Source organism: Nanorana parkeri, unplaced genomic scaffold, assembly GCF_000935625.1.
Source record: "Nanorana parkeri isolate BGI_ZX_2015 unplaced genomic scaffold, ASM93562v1 scaffold1024, whole genome shotgun sequence".
NCBI lineage: Eukaryota > Metazoa > Chordata > Amphibia > Anura > Dicroglossidae > Nanorana > Nanorana parkeri.
The window spans coordinates 569,320-592,095 of NW_017307292.1; the positions used below are offsets into that span (position 1 = coordinate 569,320).

The 22,776-nt window shown below is 43.4% G+C and overlaps 1 protein-coding gene across 1 annotated transcript in view; it reads left to right on the top strand.

Moving 5' to 3' along the window:
- The window catches only part of RELL1 (RELT like 1), a 43,697-nt gene that overhangs the window by 3,715 nt on the left and 17,206 nt on the right, over positions 1-22,776 (top strand). Inside the window, exon 2 of the mRNA XM_018567236.1 lies at positions 21,824-22,048. Within this exon, the coding sequence (XP_018422738.1) occupies positions 21,824-22,048 (225 nt within the window). The remainder of the gene's footprint in view (positions 1-21,823; positions 22,049-22,776) is intronic.

Genomic DNA, 22,776 nt, shown 5'->3' on the forward strand with positions numbered 1-22,776 from the left:
AGGCAGAGCCAGCTGTCCCCGCCCCCCCCCCCCTCCGATCCGATCCTCCAGCGCTGACAGGAGGAACGAATGGGGAGGGGGCAGGTATAGCTGGCTCTGCCTCTAGATAGGCAGAGCCAGTTGTCAATCACGCAGCTGGGAGGATCTCGACAGCATTGCCAGGATCCGTCCTTGCTGCGGCGGTCTCGGTATACCGTAAGCTGTAGCTTGCAAAATACTGAGCTTTGGGTGACGGGAGGACACTAGTAAATGTCTTCCCGTGACCCTTAAGAGAACTATGGGGAAAAACACTGACCCCATACATAGTTCTCCTTTAATGTCACTTTAAAGGTGATTTTTAGTGTAAATTACTTTTATCGCTGGAACAGGGCAGATGGCGAGTATTTAACCAGGTGGCAACTTTTTTGTCTTTGGCTTTGGGTACATGTCAAGCAACAGGTCAGTATTAAAACCTAAAGCAACCTCCTAATCTCTAGAACGGTTTAAGTAAACAGTGAGATACTTTATACACAGACACAAAGGGATCTTTGAATAAGCCCTTTAGACTCTGCATACCAGGGTGCTTTTCCTTATCTCCTGATGGGTTTTTTTTTGTTCCCATTTTTGCAGATTCTTTTGTCCTTCTGCAACTCTGCCAGACAGGGTTTGTCTGACTAAAAACGATATGGTCTCTGCAGATCCTAACAAGCATATGCAATGCTTTTGGCAGACACCCTGTTATTTCTGCCTAGGCACATGCAGGAAGCTTGATAGGAGGGTGCTTTTCTCCATTCAAAATAATAATAATGTAATTTGGTATTGCTAAAGTGGTACTGACCGTGGTTGGGACAAACTTATCAAACTACATTACAACTTGTGAAAGGGGTTCTTTTAATGTGAATTAACAGAGCATAGTTGATTCACATTGAAGGATCACTTTCTCAAGAAGTAGTAGGCCTGCAACTAATGAGTATTTTCATAATTGATTAGTTGGCTGATTTTATTATTTATTTATTTTTTCAAGTAATCAGAAAACAACAAAAGAAATAGCATCCTTTTATTTAAAATAAAATACACAAATGCAGTGTTACCAACCTAAAGTTTACTTCAGAATAAAACTGCAGGCACAATTTTTTTTTGCAATCGCACTGCACTGGAATGCACGGCATTGTGTTACTGTGCATTGCAGTGCGGGCGATCACTCTGTGTGTGGGAGGCGCGTTTGGTGTGCCATTGAAATGAATTGCACTGCAACGCACCTCCCGCAGCAGAGTTTGTCAGGCAGAAACCAAAAATTAGTTTTTCCCCAATCTTTTTAAAAATAATTGTATTATAAGCACGTGGCGCTTGAATAGCTTCAGACAGGGAATGACAGCTGTCACTGGCAAGATTCCGCAGAGGGCAGCTGAATGTAAATATGGCAGGTAGTGGGCGGGTGCAATAGCCAGCCTGCTATTGGCCATTTCAAATTGCAATAGCAGGCTGACTACCCGCCCACTGCTTGTTGTGCCCTCCTCCCAGCATGGAAGAGAGAGCTAAGGGATCCAAACAATCGATAATGAGAATAGTTGACAACTATTCTCATAATTGATTATTATTGATTTAGTTCGTTGCAGCCCTAAGAAGTAGTGTAGTTTCATAAATTTGCCCCAGCCACTGTCAGGACCACTTTTGTTGGACAGCTTTCTCTGCTCGTAATGTAGAGAAATATATACTGGTTACTTGTATCCCAGTGTGCTAAGTTTAAAGAACTATGGGGTTAAGGTTTTTCTCCATAGTTCTCCTTAGGGTAACGGGAGGACACAAACTAGCGTGCTCCCGTTACCCTAAGCTCAGCATACCGCAAGCTACAGCCACAGTATATGCGGTATACTGAGACGCCGCAGCGGATCCCGACAATTATGTCTGGATCCGCCCAGCTGTGTGAGTGGCAGAGCCAGCTGTACCCTCCCCCCTCCCCCGTCCATTCCTCCAGTCAGCGCTGGTGGATCGGAGCGGGGAGAGAGGAATCCAGCCCCTCCCCTGTCACGACAGAGAGTTGTGACAGGATCGAGAGGGGAGCGAACGCCGATATGTGTTTGCTCACCTCCCGATCTACTGAGCCGACCTGTGACAGTCTCATCGTCACAGGTCGGCTAGAACTATGAGGTGAGTGAAAAGCACTCACCTCATAGTTCTCCTTTAAATCTCTTAAATCTCTTGGCTAGAACACTACCTGCATGGAGTTTGCATGTTCTCCCTGTGCTTGTGTAAGTTTTCTTTGGGTACTCCGGTTTACTCCCACACTCGGAAGACGTTGGTAGGTTAATCTGCTCCAGTCTCATTGACTCTAGTATTTGTGTACAGATTGGTTTTGCACGTGTGTTCTTACTTTGTACATGCCAGTCCCAAGCTCATGTAGTAAATGGGGACGGTTGAGGAGAGCTTTCGTAAAAAAAAAAAAAAAAAAAAAATGCCAAGAAAAGGCACTCGGGCATTTCAGACATGGTGCCCAGATTGCTGGCCCAAAGAAACTCTGAGCTGGATACAACTGAACGGATATCACACACAAACATCATCTGTAAACTGTGTGGCGTTTTGTAGCACGTTCGAACGCTCTGCAAAAAGCTCAAACACCGAAATCCCATTGTTTCCTATGGGCATGGTTCACACCTGGGCGTATTTCAGCCCGTCTGAACGCGCTACAAAACGGCCTACGCCCAAAGAAGTACAGAAGCTTCTTTGGGGTGTTTTTGTCGCGCGTATCCATTGGGATACAGCCAGATAGCCCTCGGAAACAAGCGTTTGCCGCACGTTTTTTTTTACCGCGAATCACGGTAAAAACGCGTGACACACGCTCATATTCGATACGCCTAGGTGTGAACCCAGCCAAGTGTGAATTTATATTATAGTCCCCATTTTGTCTGGATTTACCCTGTCCCTTGTGGGTTGCAGTGCATGTGGTAACACATCTATAGGCAGGGGTGGACAATTTAATGTGGAATTGAGGAGCCAGTTTGTCCAATCCAGGAGCCAACAGCTTTAGATGCCAGCTCCTTTGCCAACAACTCAACCAAAACCTCAAAAGTTAGGCACCGGCTGTAATTTCTAAGGCGCATTGGCTCTCTGGCTTCTTGGATTTGTTCAGCCCCGTGTAATGGGCCCATATATATTTCCTTGCCAAAACACAACCTAGAGCCTATTCACACCAGTGCACTGTGATCATTTGCACACTATGCCCACACACGGTGACATGAGTTGTGTGCTGCAGTGCCAGTTATTCTGAATGGCACCCCAACGCACCTTCCCAGCTTGTAGAATGTGCTCTGATTTGGGGGTGCCTTAAATCACTGATGAACAACTGAATCTTAAATACGTGTTGGGTTTATTTACAAATAGGGATACACATACATTCTAATTACAATTAAGGGATTTGGAGGGGGTAAGGATCCTTCAGCTAGCTACACCATTCTCTCACTCTCAGTCACACATGCCATTCTTCTTGATTGTAGAGTCCAGAAAGACTTGTTTTGTCCACGAGGTCACCAAGGTTACTATTCTTGCTGGTGAGCTAGGTTAGTGTAGATGAGTGGTTCTCAACCTTTCTAGGGCCGGGACACCTTGGTAACATCTGGCAAGTTGTGGTGACCCCCAAAGGAGCGCTGGACTCCAGAATTAGTAAGGCGTTGGACTTGGAACTAAAAATAGAAGCACACTCACAAGAATACAAGTCCTCCCCAGCCCCTGCTTGCCTGCTGTCTCCATGCAGCCTTCTCAGGCCCAGCACTGCTTAGACGCCCGCCTCCTGCAGAGCTCACATTGTACGGGAGGCAGGAGGACAGCTGTGGCTGTGAATAGAAAAGCCCTGCTGTACACCCTCCCCGGCCACTAGATGTCGCTGCAGCGGCCAGGGAGTATGTATAGCGTCACTTTTATATTCACAGCCGTTGCTGTCCTCCCGCTGACTGACACTGCTGCGCTAGGAGGAGGCTGAGGAGCCTCTCACCTGGCGCAGCAGAAGGGGATGCTGCGACCCCCTCAACAGTGAGTTGCGACCCACTTTTGGGTCACGACCCACAGGTGGAGAACCGTTGCTGTAGATGATCATACAGGAAGGAAGTTTCATCGCAGCATATATGCGTCCTTGCTGACACAGGTGTGGGCAGTAAACCACCAGGGGGTCGGGCTTGCCCCAGGACATGACCGTCCCGCCAGATCTTCATTCATCAGTGTCCAGCCCCAAGAACCCTTTGATCCTCATTTGCATATCAAACAGCCAAATGCTGATTCCATTCAGGATATCAAGGAACCTTTGCATCAAAGCTGTATCATAGATGTCGATTTTATCGGTTCCAACACAGCTCACCTGTGTTGCAGTGCCATGTGCTGCTGAAAATGCTGCATGCATGGTGTTTGGACTGCTGCTGGTGTGTTTGGCTGTCCATTTAAATGAATAGGCTGCCCCAAGGCAATGCATGTCAATGTGCAAGCACAGCAAACCTGTCTGGTGTGAATGGGCCCTAAACATAGCGCATAAGTGTGAACCAGCCACATAGAACAGAATGGGATTTCTCTTTGAAAGGTTCACGTAAAGCAGTGAAGAGTGAAGATTCATGAATAGTCTGTTAGTTTATGGTGCAGGAAATGTGCCTGCCGTACAGGTCTCCTAGTTGCAGCTCAATGCAAGAGGGCTTGGCACGGTGCTGTAACATTCTAGGAGTTGTGGTTAGCAGTGCACGGGTGTGTTGTTGTTTGTATTCCCCTTGTAATCATGTCTACGCTCAGGCTGAATATACACAACATTTCATAGCACAAGTTAGTAATGCAGCACATGAATGAACTGTTCAGAGATGTGTATGTGATGGTTTTCTAGCTCTTGTTTTCAGTGATGCCTTTGTCATGCTTCTGTACTGCCACCGGGTCCCTTGTGCTGATTGCGTCTGAATATTTGGCGTGGGTTTGGCCGTCTCCTCCTACAATCTCTCAATGTCTTCGTGTTTCCTCTGCTGGAGGCTGTAATGCCACCCGTGATAAAAGGCTGAACATGTGCTTCATTTATAATCTGATGCCCTGATCAATGTACATTGAGATAGCAACTACTGACTTGCTTATGTGGCCTCTGTAACTATAACCTGACTGAGGAGGATATTTCTGAACTACCATACAAGTCTATGGTAATGCAAAACCCACTTGAAGGACGTCAGCTGCCCGGTCAGTGAATTGTGAATGATCGCAGAAGCGGCTCGCCCTGATGCAGGCCTGGACTCATGTAATGCTCGTACTGATCAACTAGATTTTTGTGTTTAATATTTATCATTTGTTTGACTCATATTTGTTCTAATTCTTCTATGGACATAGAATTGTAAAAATCCACAAGACACCAACTTCTGCTTGACTATGACCAAAGCATTACAAACAATAGAACAGAAATCCAGACCAAAATAAGAAGACCTGGGAAAAATAGGTTGATGACCTCAGCCATAGAGCTTGGACACTGACCTACTCCCAGCCTTTTAGGTAACCAGGACAGATAGAGGGGATTGTCCTTCCCTGTCAATCAGACACGGGTCAGGGAGGAGACCTTGATAAATTGCATAACCGCAGCAAAGTAAGGTCACCAGGCATTCTGTGTTGTCTGGTAGGGCTGTGGAAATCTCAGGTCTGGATGGACAGAAATCAATATCCTTTGGCAGGCAAGACATCTCCCTTCAACAGGGGAAGAGGGACTTCATCTGTGACTTTAGGTGTTTGGAGTTCAGCTTTAATCCTGGCAGCTTTACACTGCTGCACCCTACACACCCCGGTATAAATACTACTGTATAGAGGATTACAGGAAGCTAATATAAAAACAAACTATGGCAACTTGTGCTAGCTATTACTAAACATGCATTTTATGGTTTGTGTTCTATAACTGGTATTATCTCAGAGCAGGAAATCCATCTTTAAGCGAGGAAGTTGATTTCATTAATGCCTTCGACTTGGCTACCTCCAGCAGAATAATAAGAAGCGCCTTCCCTTCCCTAACCTCCTCCTGGAGTACTGGTACTATCAGCTGAGGATCTGTCTCCAAGCATACCAGACATTTCCTCACGGCTTTTATTTACTTGCTGCATTCCTGGGAATGGTATACATTGTATGAGCTATCTGACTAGTTTCATCATTGATTGGCCTGTGTCCAGTAGTGCCATGGTGCAGGTTGGCTGTGTTGTGAGCAAACAAAACATAAGTGTCCTTTTTATTAGTACAATCTTCTCGGTTCATTAGCCACAACGAGCATTATGATTTTTAGCAAAGCGACGTGAAAATGAAGCTGGTTATACACCAGTAGAGTTTAATTTGAAAAAAAAAAACCTGTTTTCAAACGTTCCATTTTCTCATAGTCATCGCGGTCAAATCGACAATCCGTTTTTGGCCGCAATGAGACAAAAGAAATGATAAAAGTAAATGGTTTTTGTTTGGGAAATTACTTTCATTCCAATATCGAATGTTAAAACCAAGAAATTTTGTACGACATGCGGCAAGTCTCTTATGGCATTATCAAATGTTCTGACCAGATTGCATGGTCATACAGAATCGGTCAGTGTATGGCCAGCTTAAAGACTCCACTTTAAAGATTTTTTTTTTTTTTTTACTTATAGTTAAACAAAAAAAAGCGTATGTGCTTATGTGTGCACTACCGGTATTTGCATTCCCAGAATGCATAATTCCTAATAGAAATTTTAATGTACTGTACGCACATACGCTCGTATACACGTGCAAACATGTATATGTGTGTAAAATACGCATAAATATGCTGCCCGGACGCATCTCGGTTCCGTTCTGTTTTTGCGCATTTTTACGCTACGCAAATATATATGGCTCCATATGCGGCTATGTGTATGGAGCCATTTATTTGCATATGGCACAATACGCACGTACTTGCGCGGTAGTGTGAATGATGCCTAAGGGTTATTTACTACTGTAGGGATGCCAACTCTGCACCTTTCCCTATTACAACACAGGAAGCTCACCAGCTGATTATAATGAACTCAGACCCCATTCAGGGATCAGTTTGGAGAGTACGGGTGAGACAACTATTACTTCAGAACAGATACGGATAGGAAACTGCAACAGTTTATTAAAATCCTTGTAATGTACATAGATCACCCAGAGAGGATTGCTTTTTCTTTCTCAACAAAGGTGGAGTTACTCTTTAAGTCACATGACCAATACAAGCATTGTTCTAACCTATATCACATGCATTATGACTTGGTGAATTGAGCCTCATGTGTCTGCGCAGGCTGAATACCATCACCAATCTCATGACTGCCATGTTGCAGTCATCTCAAACAGTTATTTTTGTTTTCCAGACGGATTTCACTTCCTTTCTTCTTTCTAACGCCCTCACAGATATTGTATGTGATCTGTTAACTGACATTCACACAAATGATTAAAGGCAGCTAGTTCTCAAACATAACATGTCCTCAACCTGATGTACAGATTTGGTTTTCAGGGAAGATCTTGGCTTTAATTGTTGCCACTTATATCCTGAACATAAATCACAAGCAATTATTATCGGTGAACAGGATGATGGACTGAACCTTTTGGTTCACCTTACCCACACAGAACATATACATGATCTATTTCAGTGGCTCTGAGTCTTTGGCTGATTAAGGGCCCCAAAAATGAATTTTTGACCCCAGTCCATCTTGGCAATAGTCAAATGCACAGATATGCCTGCGCACATGCACGGGGAACTACCTGCACTTAACAAGGGCTCTATTTATACATTAGGCACACTTTTTTGTTCCAGCTATGTAATCACGTGAATATTTTAGTAAAATCAATACTAGAATGTGCTATTGGCAGATCACCAAACGAGAAAGGAGAGTTAAACCGTGGAATTATAAAGAGCCTTCTTACAGCTTGTCTCATCTGAACCCACGTTTTCCTTACATTTCTCTTGGTAAATTTTGCCTCCGATGTCCAGAGTTGGACAGAGGAGGGAAGCAAAACAGGGAAAAGGCTATTGTACTTGACCCGTCACACCCTGCAGCCACCAGCACTGGCTAATGAGTATCATTTTTATGGTAAATACGGCTCTGCCCAGCTTTCAGGGCCCCTGTTCTTTCTGAATGCTGGCCTGTTTTGTTTGGGCAAAGCACCAACACTTCAGCCTGGCAGTCAGTTGAAGTAGGGGTGCTAAAAGCTGCTGCCAGTATGTTCAGGCACCTCTATGTGCCTGCTTTTTATACCTTTCAGCAGTTTAAAAAAATTATTTTCTATAAAGTAACAGTCGCTTAAACTTCAATCTTCATGCATGAATATGGTGTGCTGGTGAGAATCATCTCAGAAATTGCATAATCATCTTGTGCCTGTGGAACCCATTATATTTGTGACTTCTAACCCCAAGATGTACAACAGATTTACGATTTGTGGAACCACCTGAGAAATGTTGCAAGCCCAAACAGGAATGGGATCAATAGGTTGGTCACCACACACCTAGTTATCAGCGCATCAAAAAGAAAGCTTGTCACTTGACGCTGCCAGTCTCGGTAGGATTAGACTTTCCCTACAGGTGAAACTCGAATAATTAGAATATCGTGCAAAGTTCATTTATTTCACTAATGCAACTTAAAAGGTGAAACTAATATATGAGATAGACTCATTACATGCAAAGCGAGATAGTTCAAGCCGTGATTTGTCATAATTGTGATGATTATGGCTTACAGCTCATGAAAACCCCAAGAACCCCAAATCCACAACCTCAAAAAAGTAGATTATTACATGCAATCAATAAAACAAGGATTGTACATAGAACAATATCGGACCTCTGAAAAGTACAAGCATGCATATGTACTCAGTACTTGGTTTGGGCCCCTTTTGCAGCACTTACTGCAATTACTTTTGCATAATATTCTAATTATTCGAGTTTCACCTGTATGTCAATAAGGGACATTGTGGTCTTTGCCAGCTCTGCTACTGCTTGGTTGAATTGCGCCAGTCATTATTGTTTACTGAAAATAAAGCTGGCCATACACTGTACGGATTTCAAGAACCGGCTGAAATTCGCACAGTGGGTGTCAGCACCCTGTTGGCAGGCATCCCTCAATCAGCTGATCGAAGGAGCCGGTCGGAAAACGAACAGAGCTAGCATACAATGAAGATGGGGAGATTACTTGATGAACGCTCATGAGCGTGGATGGAGGAATCTATTTTATTTTTCAGCCTGCTGGTTGAACGAAAATAAAATAAAAATTAGAGCAGTGTATGGCCAGCTTAGGTCCTTAGCAATACCTGCTTTGTGTTAGTCATAGGTATCTATGCATGAAAAGAAAGCAGCCAGTAACAGCTCTGTTTTTTCATATAGCATCACCTGCTTCAGTGCGCAAGAATTTGCATTCATTCATAGGAAAATATACAATGCCACATTGCAGTATATCCAATAATGTTTTAAATGCCTATCATTGCCAAAAGCTACATTCTTACTGGTTTGCTACATTTTTCTTCCTGTTACTCTTCATTCTCATTTGCCACTTGCGTTGTTGTCCTTTTTATATGCAGAGGACAATCTCTCAGACTAGATGCTGTGCTTATGCTCCTAGTTGCTGTAAATGATGTGTTTACATACATACGCGTTTAGATGCACCTGATAACGAATCCTAGCATCAAAATGTGTTTCCGTGCGTACCCCAAATGCACCTTCCACTTACAATGTGATCGACCATAATGTGTGGTAACAATACCACGCATTGTGTTTTGAAAAAAGTAGAATATTACAACCACACCACAATACACGGTAATGCAGTATTGCATCAATCACATTCCTGTCCGCAATGCCGGTGATCGATCAAAACTACGAACTTATCGAGTTGTGGGACCGCATTACTTCCGGTTTCCTCAGAACTACGAGGTTTTTACACAAAACATGTTGTGCACGAGCGCCATCCACGGCATTGCCCTATAGACATAGACCACAGCAATAAAGTAATAAAATGATGTAGGATGACAGTAAGCCAGCGCGTTCTTTATCTCAGGTGCCCCACTCAAGCGGCGGCCATATTGAGTGGGGCACCGGAGATAAAGAACGTGCTGGCTTACTGTCATCCTACATCATTTTATTACTTTATTGCTGTGGTCTATGTCTATAGGGCAATGCCGTGGATGGCGCTCGTGCACAACATGTTTTGTGTAAAAACCTCGTAGTTCTGAGGAAACCGGAAGTAATGCGGTCCCACAACTCGATAAGTTCGCACTTTCGACACATCACCGGCACTTCCTGTGTGGGGTGCACACATTTTTTTAAAGGCAGTGCACAGTATTGTGTTGTGCGGTTAATCACATTGTGAGCAGAAAAAGCGTTTGGGGTGTCATTCAAATGAATGACAACGCAAAGCACTTCCTGCAATGTTAACACATGGCAGGTGCGTTGCGTGGTACCATGCGTTAATCGCACCTAACCTTGTGATTAACACACAGCCCTGGTGTTAACGGGCCCTTACTCCCTTCTTTGTCAACTTTTTGTTGTCCAATGAGCTTCCAGAATATTGTTACACCTGCTTTTCTTTTTATCTTGGGCAGTTGGTTGTGCAGGGAATGAAATGTACTTATTCCGTCAGTGCTTACAAAAGTATTTTTTAAAAAAACGTATTAAATTAGGCAATATACAAGAGCAGCGCTAATGTGATAAAGTACAAGTAAAGTCAGGTCACTGAAAGATGTGTTCCGATTGGTTGCTTTTTGTATATTGGCTGCATCCACCTACCAGTAAACTTGTCATTCAAATGTATACTTCTCCAGGGTAAATTGGGCACATGGCGGCTTTACCAATTATAACTAAATACAACTGCTATTCCCAAATGTTCAGCCTAGGAAGCCTTGGACAGAAGGTCATTGGCAACCAATCATTCTTGCAATCTGTTGATTTCAATATGCAGTAAAATAAGAGGATGAAAAAGGCTGTACATGGATCATTTCGAAATCTACGTAGAAATACAACTTTGAATGCATATTTATTAAGAACATTCGCTTAAAGGGTTTCTAAACCCTCAGTTTTTTTTACCTATATCTACTGCTGGCAAGCAGTAGATATATGCAAAAAGAAAAGAAAAACCCGATTTAACAGCGGTTTAGACTTACCCCGTTTTCACCGCGCACTCCCGCCCGAGAATCCGAAACTGCTCGGGCGGCCGCAAAGCATCCTGGGGCGGGCGCATGCGCAGTTCAGATTTTCGGCCGGAAGACCAGCAGAGACGCAAGGTAAGTCTATGGACGTGTGCACCCACATGCAGACAGCGCTGGATCAGAAGTGCCTGCAAGCAGAGACGAGTCAGCGCTGGATCGGAGAGCCGCCGCACCGCTGGAGGGACAGATGAAAACATCAGAAAGAAGAGGAAGATCGGATTAAGAGACATCATTTAAGGTAAGTGCTGACATTAACATTGCGGGGAGGGGATTTTTTTTTGGACTTTAATGTCACTTTAAGTTAATCTCTTTCTCATGTATATGTAAAAACATCAAAAAGGCTGTAGGTCCATTTTCAATGGCCTTCATGCAGGGCAAATGAAAAGGATCCCCAACTTCCCCCCCTGTAGCACCTTTCCATGCTCCCATGCCTGACTATTTGGCTACCAGGATTTGGGAGAGAAAGCTTAGAAACTTAAAGCTTAGACAGGGCTTTGGGCTTCCTGCGCACTCCCATGTGACAGTAATGGGAGAGGGGGAGTGAGTCACATACTTGCTCATACCTGGAAGCATTTTGTATTTCACATCACTGCTGGCTGTCAGAGCATTGTAGCAATATGGAAAGGTGAGTATATGCTGCTGGGAAGGGGGTAGTGACCCTTTGTTTGCCCTACATGGATTATGCAAAGTTTTACTGCTGTGCTCTTTTTTTTTTCTTTTCAAAACCTGTAAGACTTGTTGTGCTGGAAGCAGCAGATTTGGTTGGCTCCCTGTATGTGGATCTGTTGGCCAAATGATTGTGTGCAGAGAATGCCATCGTACCAGATCAGGCTAATTGAGAACTCAGTCAGGCGGATACAAACAGGGGCAGTTTAAGTGGAGTTGTACTCTAGTGTTCTGCTGCTCCAGGCTCCCTCTAGTGCCGAAGCCCATCGGAAGCCCAGGCTTGTGGTGAAGTTGAGGTTTTGCCCATCTGAACCTTGCTCGTATGACCTAAGGCTTTTTGTTATCAGAAAGTACTGAAGGGAATCTGGAGCAGCATTTCCTCTAAGTGCTCATATAGCTGTAGGTGGCATAATCATGATACATTGGTAACCTCTTTGGGCTAGTTCCAGTGAAAAACATCAGCCTTCCCTAATACCAGAGAGAAACAAATAGAAAGTCAAGGTTTCCATACATTGGAGGCCACAGCAAAGTCAAACTTCGTGAGGATTGCATTTAAACTCCGACAGTACAGACACACGTCAAAAGAGCTCCCCATTGGCTAAACAACTCGGCATATAAAATTGCTTCATAAACCCTTTTGTAATTTGCGGTTATAAAAAATGATCTTATCACTTAAATCTGCTCGTGCTGTAATTTTCTAAAACTGTCAAAGTCATTGCAACCTGGAGGAATTCTGTACCCTTGTTGTATGGATTGATGCCAGACATTTCATTTCCTGCTCATGTGATTGGTTCACCGATTTTCTCAGAAGTCTGCACTATGCTCCAAGTGAAACTTTAGGCATCCACAGCAATAGGAATTTCATTCTTTGTGGGTTACTCCCTAAGGCTTGTCTACTAAAGGAATGCAGACGCTGCAGATTTCCTAATTAGAACACTGAGATCTGCTTAGGTGGCTGTTTATTATTATTATTATTATTATACAGGATTTATATAGCGCCAATAGTTTGCACAGCACTTTACAATGTAAGGAAGACATTACAATCACAATACACTTCAAGACAAGATGGTAAGGAGGGCCCTGCCCCTGAGGGCTTACAATTTAATATAATGAAGGCTGACTTTCCCATTCAGGAATGGTCATGGTGAAACAGCAATTCTTTCACAACAGAAAATGATGGGAATCTGCAGCAAAGTTTGTTACAATCCTTGCGAAGTACATAAATCAATGATTATTTTCTTCACAGCAATAGTGGAGTTGCACTTTGCAATGGACCTATACTCTGAGATGAAAGGAGAACTATAACTTAATAGAAAGTCTATTTGAGTTCCAGCCCTCCAGTCTCTGGTGGTGAGATCTCCCTGTCACAGTTCCTCGGCCTGTTCCAGAAAGAATTCTGGATTATGTCCTAAAACAGAGGCAACTAATGGAGTATGCCGTCTTTTTACCTCTGTACTTAGAGTTGGAACTGTGCAGTCTTCTACTGCATATTTATAATAACCAGGAAGCTGTATAGAAGATGGAGTAAATTAGAAGCCGTTTACTAGAAAGCTATTGCACAGATCAGTAAGTACCACATTGGACTGCTGCCGTATCTCTGTTATTTAATGTGGAGGTTTGACATTTATAAACATCTCTAACCTTGGATGCAGGCCCAGATTTCTGGGGAAGTTCTGTGATGTCAGACTGGATCTCTTTACTGCCCTAGAGGTAAGGAACCACCATAGCAAGCAAACACAAGCCGTTTAAGTGCTTATTGCTATCAAATGGCGGCCCAATGATCCATCATCCAGAATCAATGTGTAAACATGAACTGCAATGGCTGGCTGTGCATGCAGATGTACACTGCTGATTAGCTGCTAGTGCTGTCCCTCCCTTCCTCAGTCTGTGCAGGATATGATAGAGGCTGATATCAACTGATCTCAACATAAATTCAGGTACTTGTGGTAGTTGTACACAAAAAATATATGTAAAAATATATTCAATTATTTTTAAAGGAAAAGTGTATCCAATGAAATTTATGTTTTTGCACTTTCAGCAGGCAAGAGTTTAAACCTCTGTAATGTTTCTGTTGCTGATTTCCCCAATGGGGTGGTTCTCTCTCACTTTCACTCTGATCCATCTCCACTCTACTGAAATAAGCTGTTTTTTATTGTACATCCTTGTTGGAGATTACTTATTGCCTCCTGCCTGAAAGATGAGGAGAAATTCCTCCAAAAGGGACAACAGGAGCAATATAAATCTGACCCTCTGGTGCACAACATGAGCGTCCATGCTGAGAGGTAAAATTTGACCTTCATTAACTGCCAATGTGGGTGTGTTTTTGAAAACAGTGCCACTGACCGCAGATTTTTGGGGGTGTTTAGATAGCAGTACCATTGAGCACTAATGTGGGGGAGGGCGATTGTTTAAGACCCCGTTCACACTAAGCGGATTGTCATGATCGCCTGTAGCGCGTCGCTCAAGCTTGTCCGTACATTACCCTTTTTCAGCGGATGTCGTGCGAGTCGCCCCCCAATAGACTCAATGTTAGACTCAATGGTGTCGCGCATTACCGGCGATATTGCGCTACAGAAGGGTCACTTTTGCATGGCAATATGGAAGGAAAGAATGATGTCGCATCAAGACCACTGTTGATCGGTTACAGCCCAATGTAGCAGCGAAGTTACTCACATAAGTCGCGCTACGTAGCGAGATAAAATGTGCACTGTCGCTCATTATCGTGCATTGTAGCTCAATGCCGCTCAGCACAGAATCGCACTGAAATTTCCAGGCATTGTGGTGCATTGCAGCTTTCATTTAAAGGAACTGCCTAACTTGACGCAATGTGCATAAAAAATGTGCTTCTCTTGCGCAGCCTCCTGAAGTCTTGGGGAGCTGCACTTGAGGCTCTCTAAACTTCCAAGTTGACCAGCACTGCCCTAACCCCATTCCCCTATATCCAAAACAAAATAACTCCTGCCTTTTTTTATTAAAGGGCACCATTGTGTCTCGAACATTATTATGAATGCTTTTTTGAGTAAAATATGGGAAAAGGATCCTAATTTATAGAAATGTGCTGATGATGAGGGAGTAAGGAAAAAGAATTGTACTTTCAGGTGATAAATTTCGCTCCATACAGGATACATGCCTCAGCCTGATAAATGAGCTGTTTGGAAGGGAAGTAGTCATTAGGTCAGAGTTGTATTCGGCACGTACTGAAAGCCCCTTTCCCATTACAATAGCTGGCACTTCCTGATGGCTCTCTGACCTTCTAAAAGGGAACCTTATCCGGATGATATAGAATGTGAGCATGAATTCTGTGACTATGATATTACAGGAAGTTACTTTTTATGAAAGCACTACTGCATGCAATCGCAATTTGTTTTTTGTGTGTTTGAGAATTCGGGGGATTTATCACCTTTTTATCATGTCAAGTCAGTACAGAATATGAATGGATATTTTAGGACATATTTTCTGTAAAATCACAGATTGCAACAGATATTCCACTGATAACCACAGTGTGTTAGACCGGTCCCTGCAGCCTCTTCTCCTAAGATTCTAACATTCCACAGCCGGAGCGGAAGGGGAGAGGGGTGAGGCGCTGACCGCTGGGGGAGCTGTGATGAGAGTCCTCTAAACAAAACAAGCACCTAACCCTTGCAGTGCAGGGGTAGTCCTTCTGCAAGGGTAAGGTTTTTTATACATGTAATACTGGATGCCATGTCACTGGATTTGCAGAACATTAAAGGTCTTCTTAAAGGAAAACACAGTGGTAACTCTGTGCTTTTTAGGCTGTCTATTTCTGATTGAAAACACTGTATGGTGCGCTACAGTAAAGAGAGACCAATTGGGAAGAGGGGGAATAAGTCCATCTAACTCATTCAGCTGTGTATGTGATCTGTGCTTGGAATATTGAGCTCTGTGAACATATACAAACTTACTTCAAGTAGAAACAATTTTCAAGTAGAAAATTGCCCCAGGTGTAATGATCAATCTGATAGTTTCTGTCATGGATTGAAGGGTTAAAGGGCCTTCCGTATTTACACACAAAATTACTCCAAATGAAAGGGAACTGGTTTTGTGTTAGATGGGCGCCTGATTCTGCTGGCTGGATATATCCTTTCTTTGTTTTGCTGTGTTAGAGGACCACTTATCTGGTATGTTGTAGATAGAGGAGTAACACCCAGTATTACACTGATATTTGACTTTCATGTTACTTTTCTGTGCAGAATGTTGCTGTCTGTTGGCTCCCTTTTTGGAGGCACCATAGTGGCACTGGGCCATATTCTTCTATGAGGTTACAGGATGTAAATGCTGTTCTGTGCTTCAAATTTCTTTTTCCCTATTATTATATACCATCTTTATTCTAAGTCTATTCTGTTCTTGTTAAACATTTACTGAAGAATGTCATTATAACCAGTTTTATGTAAACCGGCTTTAATGGCAGTTTAAATATACTCCGTAGTTTGTTATATTTATAGTCTATTTTAGGCTACGAGAGGCTCACCAGTGACAGTTGGCAATTCTTTTTCTCTTGGTTTACTGAAGAGATGGCCAGCTTTGTCCGGGGAAGATACTTATCGATTCTCAAACCTCAGATATCTTCTGTTCTAAGCTTCAGAACCTCTTACCTATCGGCCTGTGATTTTTACCCCACTGAATTATTGATTTTACTTTTTTTTTTCTTTCTTTTTAGTTGGCATAATTTATATAATGGGAATTGATTAAAACATTAACTATATCGAAGAGATAAAATAAAAATAGAAATTGTATTAGGATTAGTCTTCTAGTCATAACTGAAATCTGCCAGTTTAGCTTTAATCCAGATCAAGTCATCTTCTCTATTGTTATGAGAATTGACCAAAACATTGAAAGTGGTAGCAAATTCCCCCAGCTTGGTTTTAATATGAGAAACTCTATCTCCCATTTGGTGGAGATCGGTTTTGAACTGATGTATCAGAGATTGTATGTCAGCGTGACAAGAGCTTCTTAGGGAAATAAGCATATCTTTTAAAAGATTATTAAAGCCTCGCATCTTTTGTATATATCTATTGCTAGCAAGCAGTAGATATATGCAAAAACATAAAGGTTAAAAGGGTTAAAACTTTTAACCCTTTTAGCTTGCGGTATACTGAGCTTAGGGTGACCGGAGGATGCTAGTGTCCTCCCGTTACCCTTAGGAGAACTATGGGGAAAAGCCCTGACCCCATAGTTCTCCTTTTTAATAATGTGCTTTTAAAGGAGAACTATGAGGTGAGTGATTTCCACTCATCCTCATAGTTAGCCGACTTGTGACCTAGAGCAGACTTGTGACAGCTTCTATCGATCGCGAAGTGAGCAGAAACATGCAGCCGATCCGCTCCACCGATCATCTACCTGCAGAGAGAGGTGACTGTCAGTTCCCCGCAGGGATTCCCCCCTCGCCTATCTGATCCTCCAGCACTGAGTGGAGGAATAGATGGGGGAGGGGGCGGGCACAGCTGGCTCTGCCTCTAGATGGGCAGAGCCAGCTGTCAATCACACAGCTGGGTGGATGCAGACAGTATTGTCCGGAACCGTCCCGGCTCCGACGCTCTCGGTATATCGCAGGCCATACCCTGCAATAAATAAATCACCGGCGCCAAAAAACAATATCTGCTCCTGATAATGTCTCCATAGGCACGGGGGCAGCTCCTCAGTCAGGGAAACCGATGTGTAGTAAAAATGAAGCACAAGGAGCGCATCCATAGTGTAACACTGATTTATTGTAAATAAAAAAGCCAGCTAAAAATGTACTTCCAAACCAGCCATTAAAAACAACCATTGAAAGATAGGATCTCTGAATGACATCAAGATGGATAAACGAAATATCGGTAGGTAATGAAGGTGCTAAACTGAAGCCATCTGCACGCTGACCCTCCTTCAGTTGACGCGTTTCAGAGGCCAAGCCTCTTTCATCAGAACCCATAGCCAGCGATATACTGAGCTTTGGGTCACGGCAGGAGGTTAGTATAAACTGAGTTGCCAAATTATTATGACCACCCCATCTGTACTTCGTTGGGCCACCTGGCTGTATCCCAATGGATACACGTGGCAAATACGCCCCAAAGAAGCTCCTGTACTTCTTTTGGCATAGGGCGTTTTGCAGCGCGTTCCTACGCGCTGTAAAAGACCCAGGTGGGAGCCATGACCATAGGCAATCACTGGTTTTCACATGTCATAGGAACGCGCTGTAAAGCACCCAGGTGTGAACCAAGCCTAACAGCTGCTCTTGAACATTTAACAAATTCTGCTGTTTTGCTGATACTCGCTCCATGGCTCCGAGCGCCTACAATCATCCCACGTTCAAAGGCTGTTAAATCGCGTTGTTTACCCATATCTTCAGAAAAAAATAACTTCTACTGTCGTGGTAAACAACCTGCTTCCCTATTTACAATGGTCTGGCCCTCTAGCAACTTCAGCGTGAAATTATAGCTAATTATAGCTAATTTGCCTACAAACGTCAGGTGGTCATAATAATCTGGCCACTCAGTGTATGTCCTCCCTTGACCCTAAAGAGAACTATGGGGAAAAACACTTACCCCATAGTTCTCTTTTAGAAGTGCTTCTATTCAGTACAAGTGCCAGCCACGCACCCCTGATAACTGAAATGTGGATGGCTAGGGCAGTCGTTTACCAGGTAGGAGCAGGGCCACTCCGGATTATCATATTTTGTCACGTAACTCAGGATGTTGTCTCGGGGCCACTGCTACAGTGCGTCTTCCTCCACTTTATCTCCCCAGTCTGTGGCCTTCTGGTGTATTATGTAATACGGTTGTAAAGTATCTGATGTACTTGATGCTCTTTCTTGCTTATACATGTTCTGGAGAAGAGGTAACGTCCAACAAATAGCTGAAATGTGTTTCCTCTTGTTCAGTGTTGACTTGCATGTTTGTACCATTTACCCTGAAGATATGAAATGCAAAGGCGTTCTTAACCAATTTTATAGAGGGTTCAGCAAGATTTGATTAAACCTACATGACGATGATTTACTCAATAAATATTAAAGGCTGGTGTTTTTTGTTTTTTTTTTACGTTAATGCATTCTCTGTATTGATCAAAAATGCCCAATACCTTTTTGTGTTTCCTGTCCTCCCAACACTTACCAGTACAGTAATACCTTGGTTTACAAGTAACTTGGTTTGAGAGTGTTTTGCAAGACAAGCAAACATTTCTGAAAAATGTTGCCTTGATATACAAGCAATGTCTTGCAATAAGAGCAAAATTTTGTATAAAAACACCACCCGAATAAGGCTGTAGCAGTGCGAGCGATGAGTCTGTTTAAGGACAATGCAATGTCACATTGAATAGATTCCTTGTTAAGGTTTCACGAAATGAAAAAGATTCCATTGAGCCGAGAGATAGCAGTGATTCCGTTAGTGATAGTGAAAGTTGTCCTACACAATAATCCTTCTCTCTTGTCCCCCTCACACCAGCCACGAAGGTAACCGGAAATTGGTTTATTTTTCTTTATATTTTGTACAGTATTATATTACAGTACAGTATTGTAATCATTTTTATATGAATATTTTTGGGTTGTGGAACGAATCATCTGAATTTCCATTATTTCCTATGGGGAAATTCGCTTTGATATACAAGCGCTTTGGATTACAAGCATGCTTCCGGAACGAATTATGCTCGTAAACCAAGGTATTACTGTATCACCGATGTCACCGCCGCCGGTCCCCGAAGTGATCCTCCCTTCCCCAAACTGGTTATGGGTGGAGGATCCTGAGGGCAGAAGAGCCATAGGCTCCTTCTGCCATCAATCACCCTTCAGGGAGGAGAGGAGGGGCATGCCGCAGAGCTGTGTGTCCATGGACGAACACAGCTACTGCGGGCACGGCTGGGAACACGCATGCACAGGTGTCTGTACAGCAGCTGCTTAGTTGATGGAGGCACCTGTGCAAGGGGTGGGGAGGAGAACAGAACAATTTTAAAGAAAAAGAAAATCATTATAAAAAGATGTAAAAATAATTTAAAAAACTAATCTTTAATATCAGTTTAATATTAAAAAGCGCACTTGTATTTTATTGGTGCACAAATTTTAATTCAGGGCACAGTGGGTCCTCAAAGAAATCTAGTTAGAAGTTTGCTTAAAAAGTGTTTCAAAAACTTTGTTTCCAAATAATTTTTTTGTTGTCTTAAGGAGAACTATGGGGTTAGGGCTTTTCCCCATGGTTCTCCTTAGGGTAACTGGAGGACACAAACTAGCGTTCTCCCGTCACCCTAAGCTCAGGCTACTGCGAGCGGTATACTGAGATGCCGCAGTATACCGCGAGCTACAGCTCGCGGTAAACTGAGACGATGCAGCTGAAGCGGATCCCGACTTAAGTCTGAATCCAGCCCTTCCCCTGTCACGGCACAGAGCGGTGACAGGATCGAGAAGTGAGCGAACGCCGGTATGTGTTCGCTCTCCTCCCGATCTACTGAGCCAACCTGTGACAGTCTCATTGTCACAGGTCGGCTAGAACTATGAGGTGAGTGAAAATCACTCGCCTCATAGTTGTCCTTTTAAAACAGTGACAAAGCTTACGGTAAGGCCTGGTTCACACCTGGGCGTTTTACAGCGAGTTGCTACGCGCTGTAAAACGCTCAACATGTGAAAACCAATAATTGCCTATGGGCATGGTTCCCACCTGGGCGTATTCAGCGCGTATTTCAACGCCCTACACCCAAAGAAGTACAGGAGCTTCTTTGGGGCGTATTTGCCGCGCATATCCATTAGGATACAGCCGCATAGCCCTCAGAAACGTGCGTTTGTTGCACGTTTTTTTTCTACCGCAAATCGCGTGGCACGAAATGCGCGGCAAATGCGCATATTCCGTACGCCCAGGTGTGAACCCAGCCTAAAAGCTGAACTCCAGGATAAGCAAATATTGTCTAAATACAAGAAATGTGTATTTTTACTTGAATCTTGGTGTGCATTGTGTATAGCTTCCAGCTCTGTGCAGTAGGAAACTTCACCTCTGTGCAGGAGCTTCCTGTAACAAAGACCAGTCACTGCTGCTCTCTTTCCTTGAACAGGGTAACCAGTCTTTTTGCTACCCCCTCCTGTAGTGTTCTGCAGGCAGCCTGTACTGGTGGGCCTGCTGGGCCCCTCCCACAGCTCTTCTCTCTCTGCACAGGGTATGTGCTGCACATTGATAATGTCACTGGTACTTATACAAGGTAATAACTAGGGATGCACCAATACCGTTTTTTTGGTATCGACTACGAGTACTGATATTTACATTTCGGTACTCGCAGATACCGACTACCTGTACTTCCGGTAGCATGGAGCCGGCTTCCTGGGCAATCGGGAAGCAAGGCAGCGTGTCATTGCCAGACACCCGGCTTCTTGATTGCTCAATGCTGTTTGGCCGGCTATATGCTGATTGGCCGGGAAGCCGGCTTCATGTTTTCTCGCAGCACTGCAGGTCAGAGGAAGTCTCCCTCTGACCGGAAGTACCAGAATAGGGGGTAAGTATCGGTGCATTTGGGCGAGTACTCACCCAAATACTCATTATCTGCACCAATACTAGTATCCGTGCATCCCTAATAACAGGGCTTGCAAAATCAATTGTTGCACACAGTGTATCTTTTGTGGCTATTGAGCAATATATTTAAATTTAGTGTTTTGTGCCAGGAGTTCAGCTTTAATTAGCATGTGAAGATATTGTATGTATAACTGTAATTGTCAGTAATATATTATGTAACTATACAATGGCGCTTTTTGTTCTGGTTTCGGATTGTAGATGTTTGTTTTCAGTTGCTTTTAGTAAAAACGTCTAGCAAGAAGTGCTGGGGTTGGTTCACCTGTATTGTATTAGGAAATGGCAATGTTGGTTAGTTTTATTATGCCATGGTCGATATGTGTGGGCTAGGTCCATGTTTTTATCTTGGAAAAAAGTCTTCTATGTGAATGATATGGCTGAAAGAAAGGAATCAGCAGTATAGACAGTAATATTGTGCTGCCAGGATTGGATAAACCCTGGATTAGTGGTTCAGATTTCTGTATGATGGCTATGTGACCATTCATGTTTCTTTTTTGCAGACCTCTCCCCATCTTTAGATCCTGTGGTGGCACCAAGCACGAGTGACGCAGGGGATACCAGCAGCGGCAGTGGCCATCCAGAGTATGTTGCCTTTATCTTAGTCCCCATTTTTTTCATCATGGGTCTGACGGGAGTTCTGATCTGTCACATTCTCAAGAAGAAAGGATATCGCTGCACTACAGCAGAAGCTGAGGAAGGGGAAAAAATCTCAGCAGAAAAGATAGGTAAGCCACTTTAATCTGCATACAGATCCCCTGGCCTATCATACATTCGTCTTCAGCTTTAATTTACTAATAAACGCATGCTTTGCCGTGTCATGTTTGGACTGCTGGCAGGTTAGATCTTGAAAGGAATCTCGCATTTCTCTTTATAAACTTCATGCATTACAACTGATGTTTTTTTCTTTTTTTGTTCTTAATGCAAGATACTTCACATGCTGTGCAATTGCTGCACATTACTTTAAGGGTTTGTCTACTTTATTTCTCAGCAGTGCCATTTAGACTACATTCACATCTACGCTGTAGGTGCGTTTAGGGATTCCTGCATCAGGAACTTGTGATTTCCTGCAGCAGGAATCCAAAATCTTCCATTTACAAGTGGCAGCTGTTACCTGTTCAAGTTGAACGCTGCACACCGCATGTAATGGTATGTGATACATTTACATGCGGTTAGGTATCAATCACTGTTGCGCACAATGGGTGTGTTTAGGGATAGTGATTGATTCCAACCCGCATGTAATCGCATCCCATGCAGTTACATGTGGCATGCCGGCGTTCTGCCGGTTTCAATTGCAGCCGCTGTCACCCGATCATTATCTTGAAAGGGTGACCGCTGAAAGTGGCAGATTTGGGATTCCTGCTGCAGGAATTCCTAAAGGCACCTACAATGTAGGTATGAATGGCAATGCAACACACACAACGGTAGTGGTCAATGCAGCCACGCTTCAGCCTAC